We start from the raw sequence: 20,338 nt of genomic DNA, 5'->3' as shown, positions 1-20,338 counted from the left end.
ATGCTGAGGTCTTGCTGACAATTCTTAACAATTAAACTTTTTTCATTTGCTTATAATACGGTTCGCTTCAATGTCAACCGAACAATCCGAGAGCGCACCTTCCGCCGTCACTGAGACCAAGGCAGCACCTTCTGCTGTCACTGCGCCTCAGGTAGAGACCAAGGCAGCGCCTGCCGCCGATACCACACGGCAAGCGACGACTCCGGCTGCAACCACGCAGCGTGTAAAAAACCCCAAGCATGTGGCCGCCGGAAAAATGGTTGCCGAAAGAAGTCGTCTGGCCCGAGAAGAACAGAAGAAAGCGGCCGAGGCTTATTACGCAGAAAAGCAAGCAGAAGCCGCCACAGCGGCCCCGGATACAAAAGAAAAGAGCCCAAATAGCGGCGGCCTCAGCGCCAACCAATGGATCGCTATTGGCGGCATTGGAGTTTCCCTTCTCGGGATCTATTACAAGCGTGAAGAGCTCATGGCAATGGCCAAGCCCGTGTTCAACAAATTTAAAACGCCGAAGCCCGCTCCTGAGCCTGCTCCTGAGCTCGCTAGTGTCGAGCCAAAACCTGCTCTCGATACACGGCCAAGAGGATTAAAAAAAATGATTTAAATGTTTGCGCGTGATTCATATCTCACGATGCCGATCCCAAGCATTACGCAGGTTCTCATCTATACAGCAGCAATCGGAGGGATTACGCTTTTTTGGACCAATTTTACCGTCAAGACTTGCAGGATGGTGAGCCGTCTTACCGACGAAATGTTTGTAGAAGAGGGATAATTCGCAGAAGAAGAAGAAGAGGCATTGTGTGCCAAGTGCACGGGGAAAACAGATTAATTTTGTTTTAAACTTTCGCTCTTTCCTTATATCAAGTGCGCCATGTCAGACAACAAGCTTGTCAAGACCGTCATTGACGCTGCAACTCTCACTGGATTAGCCACGGGCATCGGCTGGGCCGCGAAAAAGGTTGTGAAAGAGAATTTCACTTCCGATCCCAGCAGCAGCTTCATGAATTACATGAAGTTCACCGTCGTCGTGGCGGGCAGCATTGCGCTAAAAGGGTACCTTGAGGACCAGAAAATCCTCCCCGCCAGCATTTGAAAAAATCTTCCGATAATATATACCATGGCGAGCATCGCTATCATGATTGGCGGGGCTGTGTTGAACGCCACGGCTTTTATCGGCGGCAATTATCTGGCGAGGGCTTTCGGCGGGGGCGGCAAGCTGTGCTTGAAGAAAAGAAGCACCACGACAAAGCTTTTGAAGATTATCAAGCCGCTTACGCCAAATACACGTGCGACCGAACACAGCTTCTCGACTGGATCGCCACCAACACGCAAACAAAAGAGCAAGCCAAGCAGAACATGACCAAAACGGACAACGCCTTCAAACTCTACAACCAGGCGCATCCTGACGAACAGATGATGCCCCCCAAGGAGCCGAAGTTCTCAGATTTCTATCAGCCGAGCGAGCAGCAGAAAAACGGCGAACTCGCGTTCGTGGGCGCCGGGGCGCTCGCTCTGGGCTACGCGGCCTTCCGGTTCCTTTAAACTTTTTTACGCCTTACTTATATGGATGCAAAACTCGCAAAGATTTACTACAGCCCCGGGGGCTACTGGAAAGGCATAGCCGCGATCAAAAAATTGGCCGAGGCTGCCAAGGTACCTGAAGAAGCTGCAAAAAAGTGGCTGATCAGGCAAGCGCTCTGGCAGATATACCTCCCCACGCCCAAGCGGATTCCTCGGCCGAAATTCGACGTTCCCACGCCCAACAGGGTCCATCAGGCTGACCTTCTTTTTCTGCCGCACGACAAGCTCCCTCGCGGCCGCAAAGTTTTCAAATACGCACTGACCGTTGTCGATGTTGCCAGCCGCTTCAAAGAGGCCGAACCCCTGACTTCGAAAAATTCTGATGAGGTCGCCCTGGCCTTTCAGAAGATTTACAAGCGCTCGCCTCTCGAATGGCCCGAAATGGTGCAGGTTGACCCCGGACGCGAATTCATGCGTGTCGTCGCCAAAGAGGTGGACAAGCACAAAACCTTTATCCGGCGCGGGCGCGTTAACATTCACCATGACCAGGCCATTGTCGAACGTTTCAACCGCACTCTGGCTGAGCGCTTGTTCGGGCACCAGTACGCCGAAGAGATGCTTCTCCCTGAGGGCAAGCGGTCCACTGCCTGGGTGAAAAGACTTCCTGAAGTTGTTTCGGCTCTGAACAACGAGGTCACAAGCCTTATCGGCAAGAAACCCGCCGTCGCCATCAAAGAAAAAGCTGTTTACGCCAGGCCGTCGACACCTTACACGAGGCCTGTTGGAAAAAGCGAAAAAATCCTCCCCTCTCTTGTCCAAGTTCGTTATCTCTACCAGCCCGGCAAGCTTGAAGGGGGTGTGAAAAGGGCCACAGATCCAATCTGGTCTTTGAAAGTTTTCGGCATTGAAAGGTCTTTTTCCAAACCGGATCAGCCCGTTCTCTACTATCTGCGCAACGGGCCCAAGTGCGGCTTTGTGCGCGAAGAGCTGCTGGTTGTTCCTCCGAACACACAATTACCCCCAGAGCAACTTTGAAACTTCGGCCTCCAACCCTCTAAGTTCGTCATCTGTTAATGTTGACAAGATATCCATGCAGGTGTATCCATAAGCTTTTGTATGGATACCATCGTCATCAATCCATCGCTTTGAATCAAATGGCGAAAGCGAAATTTTGTTAAGATGCATACCGTAGATCTCGTGACCCTCGCTTCGAAGAATATTCATTCCATGCCATTGCTGCTTCCCACCGAAAAGCGTTTCCTTGTACTGTTCATGCGTTATTTGTTTCTTGACAACGTTCTTTTTCACACCCTTCGCTTTTTTGATATTTTTTTCGTCCGACTTCAAGATGGAGTACATTTTCGGTCTAAGACCAACGTACTCTGCGATGGGAGTTCCTGCACATTCGTCTTTCATCTTGCCCAAGACCTTTTTGTTCTTGTTTGAGTGGAGTGGATGCTCATTCGGGTAGTCGCTCGTGTCGTAAAGGTTCATGTTGTTTTTCATGTCTTCGTAGACGTCTTCTGTTTCGATTATAATCAAAAGGCTGTCGATGTCCGTGTACAAGAGCTCGACTTTTGAGCCGTACTTCTTTTTTAGCTCGTTGTAAAAGAAGTCGTACATCAGGATCTTGCTGTTGTCAAGGATCGTCATCCCCGTGTAGACCGGCTTGTTTAGAAGCAGCTTGCTTTTTCGCATGTCAATCCCCGCCATGTCGTTTGAGAATAAAACATGCCTTGAGTACAAAGGGCTGGCGATCAATTTCCTTATTTTGCCCGTCTCGTTGCTGCACACTATTCTTATGTCAACGCGGTTGCGCAGGTTTTCCATGGTTTTGCCGAAAACGGAGTTGTTCATTAGCTTGTAAAAGTTCTTTTCAAAGTCGCTCTTCGCTTTCTTCCTAAACTGTGTGTTCATCCGGATGTACGGCTCCATCCAGCGTTCTTGTTCGAACTCCAGCACCCTGTGCACATGCTTCAGTTTCATTCCCTGCTTCAGATAAAACTGCAAGTTCCTGTAATGCACAACGTAGTTCTTTTTGTCTTGAAGCGTCAGCAGCAGCTTCTTGCTGTCCGGGGGTTTCAAGTCCAGGTCTTTCATCAGCCCCTTTTGGTAGTCCAACATCCACTCCTTTTTTACGGCTTTTTTCTCCGGCGCCAGGGGATAGCTGTTGTGCTCCTCGTGAAGTTCTTGTGGGTATTCGAGATCCACCTCGAGAATGCACCCCTTCTTTGCGTTTTCTTTCATCCCAAGAATCTCCTCCTCTGTGAGCAGCTCGCTTTTCCACTTGAAGCCTCTTATCGGGAGAGGCAAACTCATCGCCCATCCGTAAAGATTGTTTGCGTCGAGATAGAGGAGGTATTTTTTTGGCTTGCTGGGGTCGTAGCCCGGTACTTGCGGGTTGTTTGCCTTGGCGAACCTGTTGCTCACCATAGAGATTCCACCCCGCATCCCCCTTTCTACGAAGAGGTGCTTTTCGTAGTCTGTGAAGAGCTCAAGCTCGACCCCAGTCTTTTTCAAGAGCGCGTCCCAGGAGAGGCCTGGCGACGTGAAATAGTGCGCCGGATCCAGCCCGTACTGATCAAGGCACAGTTTTCGGAAGTTCTCAAACACATCCGCCAGCAGCGCGACGTCAGTTTTCACGTAAAGATCGTGGTAATCGCCCAGCGTTTTGCATCCAAAAGCCCCCCAGACGGCCTGCGCGTGCGCGTACTCTTCGTCTGTTATGTGCTCGTCGTTCAGCTTGCTGTAAAACTTCTCTTTGTCCGGAAGCCTTGTCTCGCTGAATCTTTCCCTTGAGTCCATGTACTCGTAAGGATAGATCCCTTTTTTGTAAAGCAGGTCGCTGCCTTTCGAAATCGTTGAAGTTATTTTCAAAGCCTCCTTCGGTGTTGCTCTTACAAGTGAATCAAGGCTCCCTTGCAAAAAGTTCAAGCTGTCGATGAAACGAAGATTACCGACCGAGAATGTGATGTATTTCTCCATGTTGTTGGCGACACATTCCACCTCTTTCTCCAGCTTCGACATCGCTTGCATCAAGTGGTGCGCGTCGTAGCCCCTCAGGTTGTGGAATACGACTGGTATTGGGTCCGTCTTGGGGTTAATTCGCAACTTTTTGTTACATTCGCTGTGCGCGGCTCCGCGGAACCTTCCCGTTATGTGGCAATGGTCCTTTACTGCGTCTCTGAAGTTTTTCTGAAGTAAAGGGTTTCCACAGTACTTGCAGTTTTCCTGTGATCCGGCTTCCAACTTGTCTTTTTCATCTTAAAGCCTTTTCAACCTTTGAAATCCCCACTTCTCCTTCTCTTTCTGTGCCATGTAGAAACATTTTTTGTGGCCTTGCCCCCAGTAAACCCATTTTTCTCTTACGCCTTCTTCATCCGGTTCTTCTTCAAAGTTCCAGACAGGCAAAGAATCCATGAATTCGTCTTTTATCAGAGCTTTGTTGCACACGTGGCAATCGGCCGCTTTCTTGAAGTCTTCCCAGTCCTTCCACGTCATTTCAATCGGCTTTGGTGTGGCCAAACTCTCTCTTATTTTCTCTTCCTCCTGCATAATGGCTCCTAAAAACTCCCCAACCGCATTTTCACCCCTGTAAGTGTTGGAACCTACCGCTTCACCATCGCTTCTCACAACAAGGTAAGAATAGCCGCATGCCTCGTGCCTTTCGGTCTTCTCTGTGTAGCTTGCTTGCGTTCTCTCACGCTCACAGCCATGAATCTTTCTGACAAGAGCCTCAAAATCCGCGTAAATAGTGAAGGGCATCTTCATCTGTTTTTTGAAGTTTTCGAAGGAAAGGGTGTTTTCCCCCTCTTTCGGCATCACAATCCTTGTCGGCCTGCCGTTCACACCGTTGCAATGTTTTTTGTGTTCCACCAGCAAGTCTGCTCTTGAGAAACCGGTCAAGCACAGCATGCAAAAGTGCTTTGCGTCTCTGTGCTTTGTCTGATCGAAAAGCAAAGCGCTTTCTCTTTTTACGAAACAGTAATGCTGAAGTTCCCCTTTCTCAATTAACATCAAGTTTATCCGCGGCACGTTCGCTTGTTTTCGGCTTATCCGGTGCACAATCGCACAATCGTTTTCCCAGCCAAATACGTTTATTGCGAGTTTCGGGTTTTGTGCCTCGAGCTTTTCTATTTGTTTTACCGGCGTCGGGAAATCGATTCCTGCGTAGTTGATACCGTCATTTACCGGATATTTGCTTGGTCTTTGCGGGTCTTTCCCGTTTTTCGGAGGGAATAAAGCGGCTCTGAGTGCCCACTTCAAACATTCGTTGTCTTTGTTTTTTACGTTGATTATTGCCTTCTTTTTCGCCAGTTTTGCTGGAAGTGGCAAATAGGTCCCTCCGCGAAGTGGCTGGTAGCGCGCAACATTCACGTACGCGACCTGTATCCCTTCAGCCGCCCAGCCTGATCCCATCTCGGACCAGTGTTCTATTTCTCCTTTTGCGTTTTCAATGAATTCTTCAAATTTTTGTTTTATCAGGTCTTCATCGTTCTTTTTGAAAACGTGCGGTTCATCGTCTTTGAAATAATGCTCCATAAATTGCGTTTGGTCGTCTCTTTCTATTGAGAACTTCACTTGTAACCCGAAACTTACTTTAACGCTATTTAACCTTAGGGTTTGTTGCTCGACCAAATCGGTGATCTTTTCTTTGTTTTCTCTTGCGAACCTCAAAAGATCTTTATTGTTTGGGTTTCTTTCGGATACACCCATTCTCCACACACGGAGCCATTCTTGGAAATTGTTTTGGGATATTTGAAACCCGTCGTATAATGCGTGAACCTCGGGTGTTCTTTCCTCCCTCGGTATTTGGCCGTAGAACCTTTGCCGAACATCGGACGAGTATCTTGCGGCAGCCATGTCGGCGCAGTATGCACTGAACGTGCACTTCTCCAATAGGGAAATTTTCTGGCGCACTTTTGAAGGGCACACCCGCGCATATTGATTAGACGTTGCAGCTTCGATGGACCCGCTTTTTCGCCAAATTTTACTAAAACGCAGCCACGGCTCTGGCGCACACAGCTCACACGGCTCTGGCGCGGCGCTCGCCGATCTGGCGCACACACAGCTCACACGGCTCTGGCGCAGCGCTCACACACATACACACACACATGTAAAGTAGGGGTTCTGGCCGCAAGTGAACGCACACAGTGAAAGCGTAACGCAACTCCGAATCTTTAGATGAGGAGTTGCGTTACGCTTTCACTGTGTGCGTTCACTTGCGGCCAGAACCCCCACTTTACATATGTGTTCAATCTTTCGTACTTAATTTTGCAGTAAATCGCGGAATAGAAGTTTCTAAGTTTATTTAGACTTAGTGGTAGTTATATGTTGAAAGGATTTTTAAATCTTCTCAACGTCTATTAATTATTCGTAAACTTTGTAGTTGTCGAAGGAAACATTGTCGGTATGTAATTGTTTTATTTTTCTCAAAGGTTTAGTAATATAACTCAGTCGCGGGTCATTAGTTAATAATCTAGTTCCACATATTGTGAATATCCCGGTAATTCAACATCTCCAGACTTAGATATAGCGGAGGTAATGAGACGAACAGCTACGAACTTAGCGTGTACGTGTACTCTGTTGTTTATTGTACCGAAAGATTTGCACTGTAATATTTATCTTTATTGGTTTTTGTCTGTTGTAGTATTACAAAATAAATTGACTTTATCATCTTACAAACTTGTGTCAGTTTACTGAAAACCATGCTTACAAGGCTCTTTTGCAGATGCCGTACAAATGACGAGTATCGGACAAGAAAATTTTCAATCTTGGAAGGAAGGCAAAAATTGATGTGGAACACCGCCACCTCCCCGCTACCACCACTAACTAGCATTTCTTTTACACTTATAGCAAGAGTTTGGTGCACCCATCCTTGTGGTACATTAGCATCTAATACGCATGCGTACCAGGTGAGTGTCCCAGGTAGGAGAAACCTAATGGACTGTATGTCGTGACTGTAAGTAACTGATAACTTCGTGTCGGTTTAAACCGAAGTTCAAACTTCGGGTTTCCCGACACGGAGGCATCAGTTACTTGTAAGTCGTGACTGTAGGTAACTAATAACTTCGTGTCGGGTAACCCGAAAAAACTTCGGATTCCCCAACACGAAGTTATCGGTTAGTTACAGTCACGACTTACAAGTAACTGATGCCTCCGTGTCGGGAAACCCGAAGCTTGAACTTCGGTTTAAACTTTCGGTTATTCAACACGAAGGTATCGGCTACTTACAGTCACGACGTACAGTATATCAGGTTTCTTGTACGTGAGACACTCCCTAGTACGCATGCGTATTAGAGGATACTGTACCACAAGGATGGGTGGACGAAACTCTCGCTATAAGTATAAAAGAAATGCTAGTTAGTGGTGGTGGTGGGGAGGTGGTGGTGTTCCACATCAATTTTTGCTTTCTTTCCAAGGTTGACAATTTTTCTTTGGCCACTTCTTAAAACTGGTCATTTTCAAGGCATCTGACTTTACATATACAAACGTTTCCCGCCAAAAGACTTAGAAAAAATTTTACTATAAAATATGATACCAAACGCGCATGCGTACGTGCAAAGTTGTACCACAAGGACGAGAGCTCTAAACTCTCGCTATAAGTGTAAAAGAAATGCTAGTTAGTGGTGGCTGGCGGGGAGGTGTCGGTGTTCCACATCAATTTTTGCTTTCCTTCCAAGGTTGAAAATTTTCCTGCCTGGTACTCATCTTTTTCAGGGCATCTCCAAGGTTGACTTTTTTCTTTCGCCTTTCCCCACATTGACCATTTCAAAGGCATCTGAAATAAAAGAGAACGTGACTTAAAACTTACAAATATTTCCCACCAATTAAGAGACTTAGAATATTATTCCAAAATAACATGATCGTAACAACTTAGTTAGAAGCTACTTAGACTTACACAATACCTTCTATGACTTACACTTAAAACAATACCTCCGAATTTTAGATGTACTTGTACTTGATGTACCAAAACCGGCACAATCAAAACCGACTGTAGCGAGACACGTTTTTTCACTTGAACTTCCATACTCATTGCGCGATTTCTCAGAAAGAATAGTTTCTTTCACATGTAAATCTGCATGTAGCTGTCCCTAAACCGGCACGATTCAAAATCTATCGTAGCGATTCACGTTTGAAAGGTACTGTTGACGTCTAATCAAGTTAAAGGCCAAATATGCAACAAAAGGTTTCAACCGTTTAAAACCTGTCTAGTTCTGTACCTAAAATTCCTTACACACTCGTAAACTTTTTTTGTTGAATGCCTTGATATGAACGAGATAAGATTACGTATAGAAAATATATAAACAATACGACTTACCAGAGTTTGCCCATCGCGTTCACAGGATTCTTTCGATTGCGTGCATGATGTCCTTGAAAGCCATCTTCTCAAACTTTGAAGCTGCTCGCTGAGGAAACAAAAAGTAGTTAAAAGAAGTTACTCTTATCCGACTGTCACTGTTAACTTTCCGTATAAATTAAAATAAAAGGCAAGAATAAACGCAAATAAGATGCAAATTGTGCCGTTCTTCCGTTCTGCGATAAACACATCACGCTTTTTTTTCACAAGGCAATAAGCTATTTTTTAAAATATATATACATATATTTTCCAAAGCGCAAATAATCAGCTCCCCTTTAACCTTTTTTAACGACCAACAGTGATTACGAAAATTGGATATAACTATCCCAGAACGCTGCGATAACTGTAAACATGACAAATTTATAATTATTTGCTTGTTCCACGTTTTAATACTTCAAAGCTGAGGATCATAAATTTTACGTTTGTATCTCTAGCGAGACAAAATTTCCCCCCAAAACAAAACAGAAACAATTAACCACCAAAGTATTACATTGTGTGCGCTGTTTAGGTACGTCACGCTGACTATTAGTGCGCGCCACTCGTATGTTTATGTAGTCAAGTTTTCCGCGCGAAGTTATGTCAAGTCGAGTTGGCGCAGTGGTCAGGTGCGCGCCTCTCGCTCCGGGACTAGACAGAGTCGAGAGTTCGACTCCCGGTCCTGGCGCACAATAGTACTTTTTTTCCTTTTTAAAACCAGAAATTAATTGACCAAACCTTCCTCGTGTGCCAATTTTTAAGAAATCAATTTTTTACCGATCGCTTACATTGGAGGAAAAAGAGCAAAGAATTTATCGTAATGTGTGATTTGCGTTCGACCATTAAAAAACCGATACTTTTTACACGGATGGAAAAGGACGCCAATATGACTTCTCCTGGCCAAACGAACTTGCTTCATGGTTCCAAAACTTTTATAGCTCGATGTATTCGATATTCTTACACTAAATACGCAGTAAAGTTCAGCCAATGTCGCAATGTCGCAATGACCGGTTTCGTTATTCTTAGTAGTGAAATTTCTCTGCCGTTTTGCAACTTGAATTATGCAGAGGTAAAGTTAAATAAAAAATCTCAAAAAAGCTTTCAAGGTTGGTTCATGCACGCTTCCTACAAAATCAATAAAATGGCGGTTCCGCCGCCAAAAATCACTCGCGCGCGAATCCCGCCAGCCACACGTTACATATGGTTCTGAGGTTCTAAAACAGAACACTGTACTCCGGTCTACACAGTAGCATTGGCATGTTATTTTGAAAATTCTCAAACTAAATTGCAATTTCAACCAACACTGACTAAATCGGATCTCGATCGCTGTCACAACCAAACCAAACACCGTTGAAGTATAATGAACGTACAGTAGAACCACAAATACGCATATTGGACCTATTCGTAGCTATTTAAGATATCTAAGGGGGCTCACCTGTATTCTAGCGAAACCAATTATTATCACGTTCAACATCTTTGTTAAGTTGAACACCTTTGGTTTTTAAACCTGTGGAGGGTAAGAACATTATTTGAACAGTGTTTCCTTTTCATTTGGCGGGTTGGTACTAACGCTAGCTCAATTCAATCAATTTGTATCATGCTGATGTAGACAGTCTAACTTCAAAACCAGGCAAGTTTCTATTTTGAACTGTTTTGATGTGAAAACCACACTATACTAAGGACACAGAAACACAGGGGCCAGAGAAAAAAATATACTTGGAGAACCCAACCCACACCCATCTCTCTGCATTTCTCTCTAACAAAATTTCTCGCCAACAAAAATATCATTCTAATAGCATAAGATTGGTAACAAGACAATTTACAGCATCTTCGGATAATGCAAAGAAGACAATCAACCAAACAATTTTCTTACGACCATTGTGCAAGTATTTTATTTTCTTTTAGATGTGCGTGCAGTTTCGATCATAAAACCTACACTGTACAGGTAACAACCCGTTTCTGGCATAGGGTTAGGCTTATAAGGGAGAGACCCCTGGGTTTGCCAGACAACTTTGGCTGAGTGACACATTTTTCAAGGAGTAGATCTCTTGCTACCCTGATGTGACATCATATCTCGAAATCGGACTCAAACCTGCATTGATAATTAGTCTGAAATCTCTCTTAATTATTTACCGAGATTTTTTCCCATTAAAACAGCAAGCAGGTGACTGTTTTCGTCCCATTAACTGATTCTGGCTGCAGAATTTTGTCACAGATTTTAAATCCGGTAAACTTGGGTTAGTTAAACGCGCTGACTGAGGTAACATTCAGCATAGCTGATCAAATAATCAAATCCACAGTAAATGTTAGCAACATAACTTACTTGAGTTTGTCTCTCATGTTAACAAAAAATGTGAGAGGAACTTTGTCAACAGTGTAAAAGATGCTTCGGAAAGTCACCTTGAACATTTGAAACCAGCCACCGTTGATACCTAAAGGAAAAAGATAAGAACCTTTATTTAAGTGTCAAAAACAAAAAATGTTTTACCTTTACTCCACTTCCCTATCAAATTTTGTACTAGTTGTCGTCTTATAATAAAAGACCAAGAACAAACACAAATAAGATGCAAATTGTTTAACGTAAACACATCTACTATGATAATTGTTTGTGTTGCACTACAGCAATTTAACTGACTACAATAAACTGATTTTAAATAAACAGTTCTGAAGCGTGAACTAATAATCAATGCCACGTTGACTTTTCTGAAAGTCACTAAATAAAATTTGCCTTAAATTCAGTAGACAATTACAAATATATAATTGTCTGTGCCATGATTTACACACACGTCATGTTCTTCACAAGCTGGGTTCATAAATTTATTGTCCCAAGATAGAATTGTACAAAAAGAAAAATATATAACATTTGAAATATACAGTATGATGTGTGCTATGATCGAATAGCTGTATTTTTTAGTTATCTGACTCGATGATTGGCTGTCAGGTATACAATGCATTCTGATTGAATAGTGTAGCCAATCGTTTTGCAGATACCCCAACTGATTCTTTGTTTTTTGTAATGCCTTTTACGAGCATAGTAAAATTTCTTGCACAGTTGCATCCAAAACAGAACATTGTGTGTAGATCCACAGGACAGATTACAATTTCAATGAATGGTAACCCCAAATTTGGATCTCTAACAACCCCTCACTTCTTTTCTCATTCTTTCCCCGCTTTTTCTTTTTTTATTTTATTCACTATTTCCTAACTTTCTATTTTTCTATTTAATAATAATAATAATAAGCAAGCATTACGTGAGGACGATAATAATAATAATAATAATAATAATGATGATGACAATAATAATAATAATAAAACATTTGTAACTATTGATAGACTGGCCTGCCTAGACTAGCGCTAGCTATCCGTGGGCCAGTCCAACTGTAAAATGCACATTAAGAAATGAAAAATGATTGATTGAATTATAACCAAACCGAATGTGGGTAAAGCGCAAGTGATTAAGACCAGTTCCATTTGTACGCCTAGCAGACCTATTTCAAGACAATCTGAAGTTTCCAAATGAGACTACCTGTATTCTGGTGAAACGAATGAAAGATTGTCATGTTCAACATCCTTGGTTGTAAGGTTGAATACCTTTGGTCTTAAAATCCTGTGGAGGTTAAACATTTTATTCGAAGCCTATTAATTAATCAATAAAATTTAATTGTTAATATTAATGATAATAAATTATCATAAATTCTAATCATTATTTAATTAGTAATTTTCTTCTCAGCTTGCAAGTCAACACCAGCCATTTATTTGCCAGAAAATATATAATAAGTAATCAAAACAGTGAATAAAATTGATTTAATACTTGGCAAAATCCTACTCAAAATAGTACATAATTATACTAAGTGAACTGAGTAGTCACATAAGTTTTCAAATTTTACCTGGGTTGTAAAACTGAAGTCAGAAAAAAAATAAATAGGTAAGTTAACTAAAAACTAAAACTTTCTCAAGATCAGTTTCAATAATGCAAAAAGTTGAAATTCAAATCAGAGCAAGTCTATTAGACATTTTTGAACTGTTCTTTTGTAGTATCAGTTTCTTTTACAGACAGGGAAACAAAGGCACCAGACAAAGGCACCATGAAATCAACTCCTATACAGGTCAGTTCTTACACCAATCTCGTGTGGAGTTCAAGATCAATTTTGTCTTGTACTGACAATTTGTTTGTAGGACCAGTCTATGCTTCACAGATCAAGAAACTCAGAGAGAGGTTTTTTGGTGGAACCAGCTCCCTTGTGGGCCAGTTCTTACACCCATCTCCTGTACAAAGCTTGAGATCCATTCAGCACATGCAGAAAGTTCAATTGTTCCTAAACAAGTTTTTTTTTTATCTTGTCCTGGCAATTTGGATATGGGACCAGTCTATGCTTCACAGATCAAGAAACTCAGAAAGAGATTTTTGGTGGAACCAGCTCCCTTGTGGGCCAGTTCTTACACCCATCTCCTGTACAAAGCTCAAGATCTATTCAGCAAATGAAGAAAGTCCAATTGTTCCTAAACAAGTCTTTTTTTTATCTTGTGCTGGCAATTTGGATGTGGCACCAGTCTATGCTTCACAGATCAAGAAACTCAGGAAGAGATTTTTGGTGGAACCAGCTCCCTGGTGGGCCAGTTCTTACACCCATCTCCTGTACAAAGCTCAAGATCCATTCAGTGCATGAAGACAGTCCAATTGTTCCTAAACAGGCATTTTCTAATCTTGTGCTTGCAATTTGGATGATGGACCAGTCTATGCTTCACAGATCAAGAAACTCAGGAAGAGATTATTGGTGGAACCAGCTCCCTTGTGGTCCAGTTCTTACACCCATCTCCTGTACAAAGCTCAAGATTCATTCAGCGCATGCAGAAAGTCCAATTGTTCCTAAACAATTTTTTTTTATCTTGTGCTGGCAATTTGGATATGGGACCTGTCTATGCTTCACAGATCAAGAAACTCAGAAAGAAATTTTGGTGGAACCAGCTCCCTTGTGGTCCAGTTCTTACACCCATCTCCTGTACAAAGCTCAAGATCCATTCAGCGCATCCAGACAGTCCAATTGTTCCTAAACAAGTCTTTTTTTTTTATCTTGTGCTTGCAATTTGGATGTGGCACCAGTCTATGCTTCACAGATCAAGAAACTCTGGAAGAGATTTTTGGTGGAACCAGCTCCCTTGTGGGCCAGTTCTTACACCCATCTCCTGTACAAAGCTCAAGATCCATTCAGTGCATGAACACAGTCAAATTGGTCCTAATCTTGTGCTTGCAATGTGGATGAAGGACCAGTCTATGCTTCACAGATTAAGAAACTCAGAGAGAGGTTTTTTGGTGGAACCAGCTCCCTTGTGGGCCAGTTCTTACACCCATCTCCTGTACAAAGCTCAAGATCCGTTTAGTGCATGAACACAGTCAAATTGGTCCTAAACAGGTGTTTTTTTAATCTTGTGCTTGCAATGTGGATGAAGGACTAGTCTATGCTTCACAGATCAAGAAACCCAGGAAGAGATTTTTGGTGGAAAGAGCTCCCTTGTGGTCCAGTTCTTACACCCATCTCCTGTACAAAGCTCAAGAGCCATTCAGCGCATGAAGAAAGTCCAATTGTTCCTTAACAATTTTTTTTATCTTGTACCGGCAATTTAGATGTGGGACCATGCTATGCTTCACAGATCAAGAAACTCAGAAAGAGATTTTTAGTGGAACTAGCTCCCTTGTGGGCCATTTCTAATACACCCATCTCCTGTACAAAGCTCAAGATCTATTCAGCACATGAAGAAAGTCCAATTGTTCCTAAACAAGTCTTTTTTTTATCTTGTGCTGGCAATGTGGATGAAGGACCAGTCTACGCTTCACAGATCAAGAAACTCAGGAAGAGATTTTTGGTGGAACTACCTCCGGTGTGTGCCAGTTCTTACTCCCATCTCCTGTACAAAGCTCAAGATCCATTCACTGCATGAAGACAGTCCAATTGTTCCTCAACAGGTGTTTTCTAATCTTGCGCTTGCAATTTGGATGAAGGACCAGTCTATTCTTCACAGTTCAAGAAACACAGAAAGATATTTTTGGGTGGAACCAGCTCCCTTGTGGGGCAGTTTTTACACCCATCTCCTGTGCAAATCAATTTTACGTTGCACTACTGTAGATCAAGAAACTGATAAACTTTTTGGTGGAACTGACCATATCCATATTTGTGTGTCCCTTATTTAACTTTTTAAAAAAATTGTCTTATATTGATGGATAAATCTAATTTTCATTGCCCCCTAATCTATTGAATAACTTTAACTACATGTAGTAAACAATAATATTAATGAAATAGCCTCTGTCAGAAATGAAGGAATGAAATTTTCTAAGTCAGTTAATTAATAGTCACAGAGCCCGACCATAGCCATTCTGGGTTGACAACTTCACAATATTTAATTATTAATTTAAAGGCTGCAGTAATGTAGTTTTTGTGATATACAGAATAAAGTTGGGCAAATACTTAATACCTGAAAACAATTCTGTGTTTCTTGGTATCTGGTCATGATCAGGGAGAACATTATCACTTGGACTCTTTTCTCCTGATGGAAGGAAACAAGTGAAAGATATTTATAAGCTAGATAATATTAAATTACCTCAATGGAATAAGTGTATACATCTACCATATAGGCTTAACATGTTAAATCCACTGTTAAATGCATCACAAATTGATGAGCTTGAGAAAGGTGCAGGGTGTCCAGCAGCATAGTTGTTCAGAAAAATAGGAAAATAGGAAACTGCAATTGAAAAAATACGAAAAAATAGGAACTTTCCTTCAAAAAATTAGGAAAAGAATAGGAGAATCATAATTGATGGACAAAGATAACCTCCCTACGCTTTAGTTCATTGACAGTGATATACATTTGTACATACAGTGTGATAATGTAAGCATTTTGAATTTTAAAGTTATTCTTCTTCGTCGCTCTCATTGTGATAACAACATCAGTTTGCATAACATTATATTATAAATCTAAATCAATTGAAGAGCAATCGGCAATCAGTTGTGAAATTGACATTTGAATATCATGTTTTCCTAGAAACAAGACTAGTGATACTACACTGAATTCATCAATCCAAATTCCCTGATTTTATCTGTAACTGAACTACTCAGGCTTCACCTTGTTCAGAAACTACGCTGTCTTTTCAAAACTTCAACATCAACCCAGCACACAATAGCAAACACAAATCCTAAGAGAAGTTTTAAAACGACACTTCCCTCTTGACTTGACATAAAACAACAGCTCACCCTTAATTTGACTTTAACAAGACAGTTCACCCTTAATTTGGTTTTCTTTTATTTGATGAACATCAACTTCCTCACATGAGCATCTTCCAGGTTCAAATATGATCACACAAGTGAGCAAGAGTTCAGCATGAGGACATACATTGGATAATTAACCAAATAGCAGGTTGAAATCCTCATCAGCTATTAGAGTGCTCAATAGTTTAACTAGAGACACATCAGACTTAATGACTAAGATATAGAAATCATATATGATGCTCATTTCGAAACGAAACATAGAGAAGTGCAACTGAGCTTAGTGAGCATTATATGGAGCCTGAAGGACCAGAACGTTGAGTACAACATTAAATGGCCTAAGATGAAGGAGAGCAGATCTTATTCGAACACTATAAAGAAATGTAATTTGAGTTTGTGGGAGAAATATTTCATTTTATGTAAACCCAAAGTGTCAACCCCAAACAACAGAAATGAGTCGATATCTTGCTGTAGACATTCTAGGAATTTTTTGCTGAAAAATATCATCACCTTATTAGCCATAGCATCTCACTTGATGCGCCACGTACCACCCTTTTTACATATTGTTCTGTTTTTTTTTTCAAATATCTTTCCCTGTAACCATTTTTCCTAGCAGTTGCCTGATGATTGCTTCTGAAGAAGCATGAAACCCTGAGTAGCAAGTAAATGTCTTAGACCAACTAATCCAGCTTTATACTTCCATTATTGGATAATTAACGTATTTTCAATGGGTTTATACAGAATATTATCTGTTGACTTCAACATAATCACATGAACCATATTGATACAGCTACATGTCGATACAATATGTAACAAAGAAAATCATTGAGAAATATGGAACCAGTAAATCAGAGCGATGAACAGAAATCCAGTAAGGAACAGAGAACAAAGAAATAGTTACTGTCCCTAATATTTTTGCTAATTTAGAACATCCAAGTCATGACATTGCTTTATGCTAAATCCACATCCGAGCCTATGAAACACCAGAAGCTATTAATCCATTTTCAATTTTGCAAGACATGATGCTTAATTAGCCAAAAAAAAAAAAAAAATAGGAAAAATAGGAGGTTTCATTTTTAAAAATAGGAGAAAATAGGAATTCATCTGCTCAAAAAAGTAGGAAAAAATATGAGCTGGACACCTTGAAGGTGCCAGAGCTGAGCATGATGGCTATGATTGCTGGAGCCATAGCAAAGATTTCATTCCATTGTTAGTTACGACTGAACTGGAAAACATGGTTAATGTGTTTCACGCATGACACATATGACAAGTTAAAAAATAATAATAAGGCGTAAAATGAATGTACTATCATTTACAAATTATAAAAACAAAGCGTATTACTTTATTGATGTAGTCCTTTGCCGAAAGACAAATTTAAGAGATATTTGGCAAATACTGAAGTCTTGATCCCTTAAAAATGCTAGATCAACAGCACTGTTCACAATTTTGGACAAAAACTTGTCTTGAATTTTACACCTGCAACATACAGAAATCTCATGGTTATTAATATGGGCAGGCTTTTAGCAAGATGGGTGTCCAGGCATCCTGTGGATGGCCTCTTATTAAAGAAAATCGCTTTATTTTTCACATGTTGCCTTATAGATTGTTCATTTGAGCAGGCCCTATAGCACTTTTGGGACACCCACTTTTTAAATCTTGACGAAAAGCCTGAATGTGGGTAATATCGAGGTACAGTGTACATGTACCGTTCAAAGTTTATGTTCTTTAAACTATGCATAAATTAAAACTTAGACTGGTTTATTTGAAAGAGCTTTTAAGCTCTCCTTTAAAAATGTTGAGTACTTTCCTTGATTCGTGATTGAAAACTTCTTTCAATTGAACGAAGAAAAGGTTTGCTGTTACATGTATGCCATCCTTTCTAAGTAAGTTGTTACCAGTAGTTCAAACACTTCAGCGTGACATAAAGGGACAGGTCTGTAAGGGCGTCTAGTATTTTCCACGGTCATTTCTAGGAAAAATATATCTCACAACCTTGATCTTTACCATGAACAGCTGTGGCTAAATTTTGTGACAGTGCCTAAGAGATCAAAATAAATGACTCGCGTCTTGTTATTTGTGGATATGGAACTCCCAACAGCTGTGGGGCCCAAAGCGTAAAACCACAAAACACCAAAATTCTAGGGGGTGGGTGGAGTACCGTGAAGCCCCTTCAAAACAGAAAATCCTGGGGGTGAGGGGTCTATCTGGAAAAAAACCCTCTAAGGAGGGGGGGTGGAGGATGGTTATTTTCTGGAACCACACATTTTACCCCTCCTGGTCTGCAGTCTGCAGTCTTCATTTTACACTGACTGGTAATTTTCAAATGTTTTTTTACACATGTATACTTTGACAGTGGAGAGACTGATTATTCATGCTAATTACTTCATGAAAATCATTAATAAACATACCTGCTCTATGGTGCCAGATATTCAGTTGTCGTCCTGTACTACCATTCATTTACTCCTTATCTTATCTTTATCTGGTGATGTTCTGCTCTTCATCTGATCCAATCTTGGCTTGTAGTTTTGTTTAACTTCGTTCAGCCAAGTTATCTCGCTTGATGTCCTCTCTGTGTCCAGTCTTTCCACGTACAAGCCTTCAACATTTCGGTTATTTCTCAACGAGAGGTTTACATTTTCTTGTGTGTAACAGCCCCGGGAAAAAGCCTGTTTAGTTTACTAGAGTATTACACTCAAAAAGGTTTGTTCCCTCTTGCACGTGTCTTCCGCCATCTTTGTTATCTCGACTCCACACTCACTCGGCCATAATGTCGTGTTTGTGTCACGTGATATTTTCGCCCCTAGTCTTAGCCTACAGGGGTTTGGCCACGGGGAAACTCGCTTTGGAGACGATTTGATTGGCTCAAGAGAGGATCAAGATTCACAGAGGACGTTTGAACAAGAAAAAGACCAAGTTACCGCTGCACAAAACACATTGGTTTTGAGTACAGTTCATGCTTTGGCAAGACGTCAAAACCATCTTCTCCGAAGCACGTACTTGCAAGGTTTGCTTGAAGTAAATTCTTGTCGCAGGTGTTGGTGTTTCATAACGACACTGAACGGAAGGACCAGTCAGAACTTGTTTCCAGTGGCTGAGAGCTAAGTAAAACTTCTCCGCTAGTTGAATTCTTGAACGTGATGGAATACTATCAAGCAAGAAAGACCGTGCTTGACCACATTTCAAAACACCAAGGAGAGAGTTGAAAATACTACGCGTGGCGGAGTATTTTTGACGAACTTCGAGCCAGCTCTTAAACAATCAGTTTCCACAGGTGACAACAAACTGAAAGCTCTCTGGTTTTAAGGAATGCAGTACAATGTAACTTAGACTATCCTCGATCGGGGAACCTCTTGTTAAACGGAAGGGCGATGTAAGCAGTTCCGTAGACTAGTCAGTATGAGGCAAACCAAGGCACTTGCCTCAGTCATTTTTTTTTCTCGTTTTTTTTGTTTCTCTGTTGAAAGGGGAAATTGAAACACTGGTAAATGCCAAGGAAAAGAATTAAACCATGGACTTTGCCTCAGTCATAATTTTTTGTTTTGGCTACGGCCCTGGTGAGGCAAACCCAAGGAACGCACAGAAAAGACAAGGAGGCACAGCAGAAAAACGCTAAACGGAATACCTAAAGGAAAAGAAGACGAACTGTATAAATGGAACACAAAACGAAACACAAAACGAAACACAGAGAAGGGCTAAAAGGCAGAACTTCAGAGGCAAAATATTTAGGGAAATATATCACGTATTTAAGATATTGACAAAAAGATCTAAACAAACCAAACACCTTTTCGTGTCACGGTTTTTAATCGTACACTCACTTCATTTTTATAAAATATATTTCTAAACTTTGTTCCTATCTGGTATAAAAAGGCAATACTATTTTTCGTTATATTACAGCCACTTCAATCTACCCATCAACTTAAAAATTACTTAGTCGCAACAGAATAACACAAAACAGACGAGAAATGACTTGTTCCTAATGCAACGTGTGGTTCTAATCAAACGTCACCGGATTTGCTCCGTTCTAGATTTATTACCTCTTACGTTTTCCCGCGCCTACTATCAGTGACTGATAACAAGTTTTCCCGCGCTTACCATCAGTGACTGATAACAAGTTTTCGCGCGCTTAGCATCGGTGACTGGTAACACGTTTTCCCGCGCTTGCAGTCGATTCCGCCTTGTTCCGGCGCTTGCCATCGGTTCAATGTTATCCCGCGCTTACAACTTGATA

At 41.4% G+C, this 20,338-nt stretch overlaps 1 protein-coding gene and 1 long non-coding RNA gene across 2 annotated transcripts; both read right to left on the bottom strand.

Moving 5' to 3' along the window:
* Positions 1 to 2,520: 2,520 nt before the first annotated feature.
* On the bottom strand, positions 2,521 to 4,781 carry LOC145471216 (uncharacterized). Its single transcript, XM_081454832.1, has one exon. It carries the CDS (start codon positions 4,552 to 4,554, stop codon positions 2,533 to 2,535), a length of 2,022 nt encoding a protein of 673 aa, XP_081310958.1. The 5' UTR covers positions 4,555 to 4,781; the 3' UTR covers positions 2,521 to 2,532.
* A 3,377-nt stretch (positions 4,782 to 8,158) lies between these two features.
* LOC145471214 (uncharacterized) lies at positions 8,159 to 18,811 on the bottom strand. Its single transcript, XR_014042771.1, has 6 exons — positions 18,519 to 18,811; positions 15,323 to 15,394; positions 11,178 to 11,286; positions 10,290 to 10,361; positions 8,840 to 8,927; positions 8,159 to 8,299 (listed from the first exon to the last, which is right to left on the bottom strand). It is a non-coding gene; the product is annotated as an uncharacterized LOC145471214 (long non-coding RNA).
* Between the last annotated feature and the right edge of the window lie 1,527 nt (positions 18,812 to 20,338).

The sequence above is a fragment of the Orbicella franksi genome, unplaced genomic scaffold, assembly GCF_964199315.1.
Source record: "Orbicella franksi unplaced genomic scaffold, jaOrbFran1.1 SCAFFOLD_36, whole genome shotgun sequence".
NCBI lineage: Eukaryota > Metazoa > Cnidaria > Anthozoa > Scleractinia > Merulinidae > Orbicella > Orbicella franksi.
The sequence above is the reverse complement of the archived record's forward strand: the minus strand, read 5'-3'. Positions and strand labels throughout refer to the sequence as shown.

Excerpts from the sequence above, each read along its gene's own strand:
- LOC145471216 (XM_081454832.1), bottom strand. The coding sequence starts at position 4,554 with ATGCAAGCGATGTCGAAGCTGGAGAAAGAGGTGGAATGTGTCGCCAAC.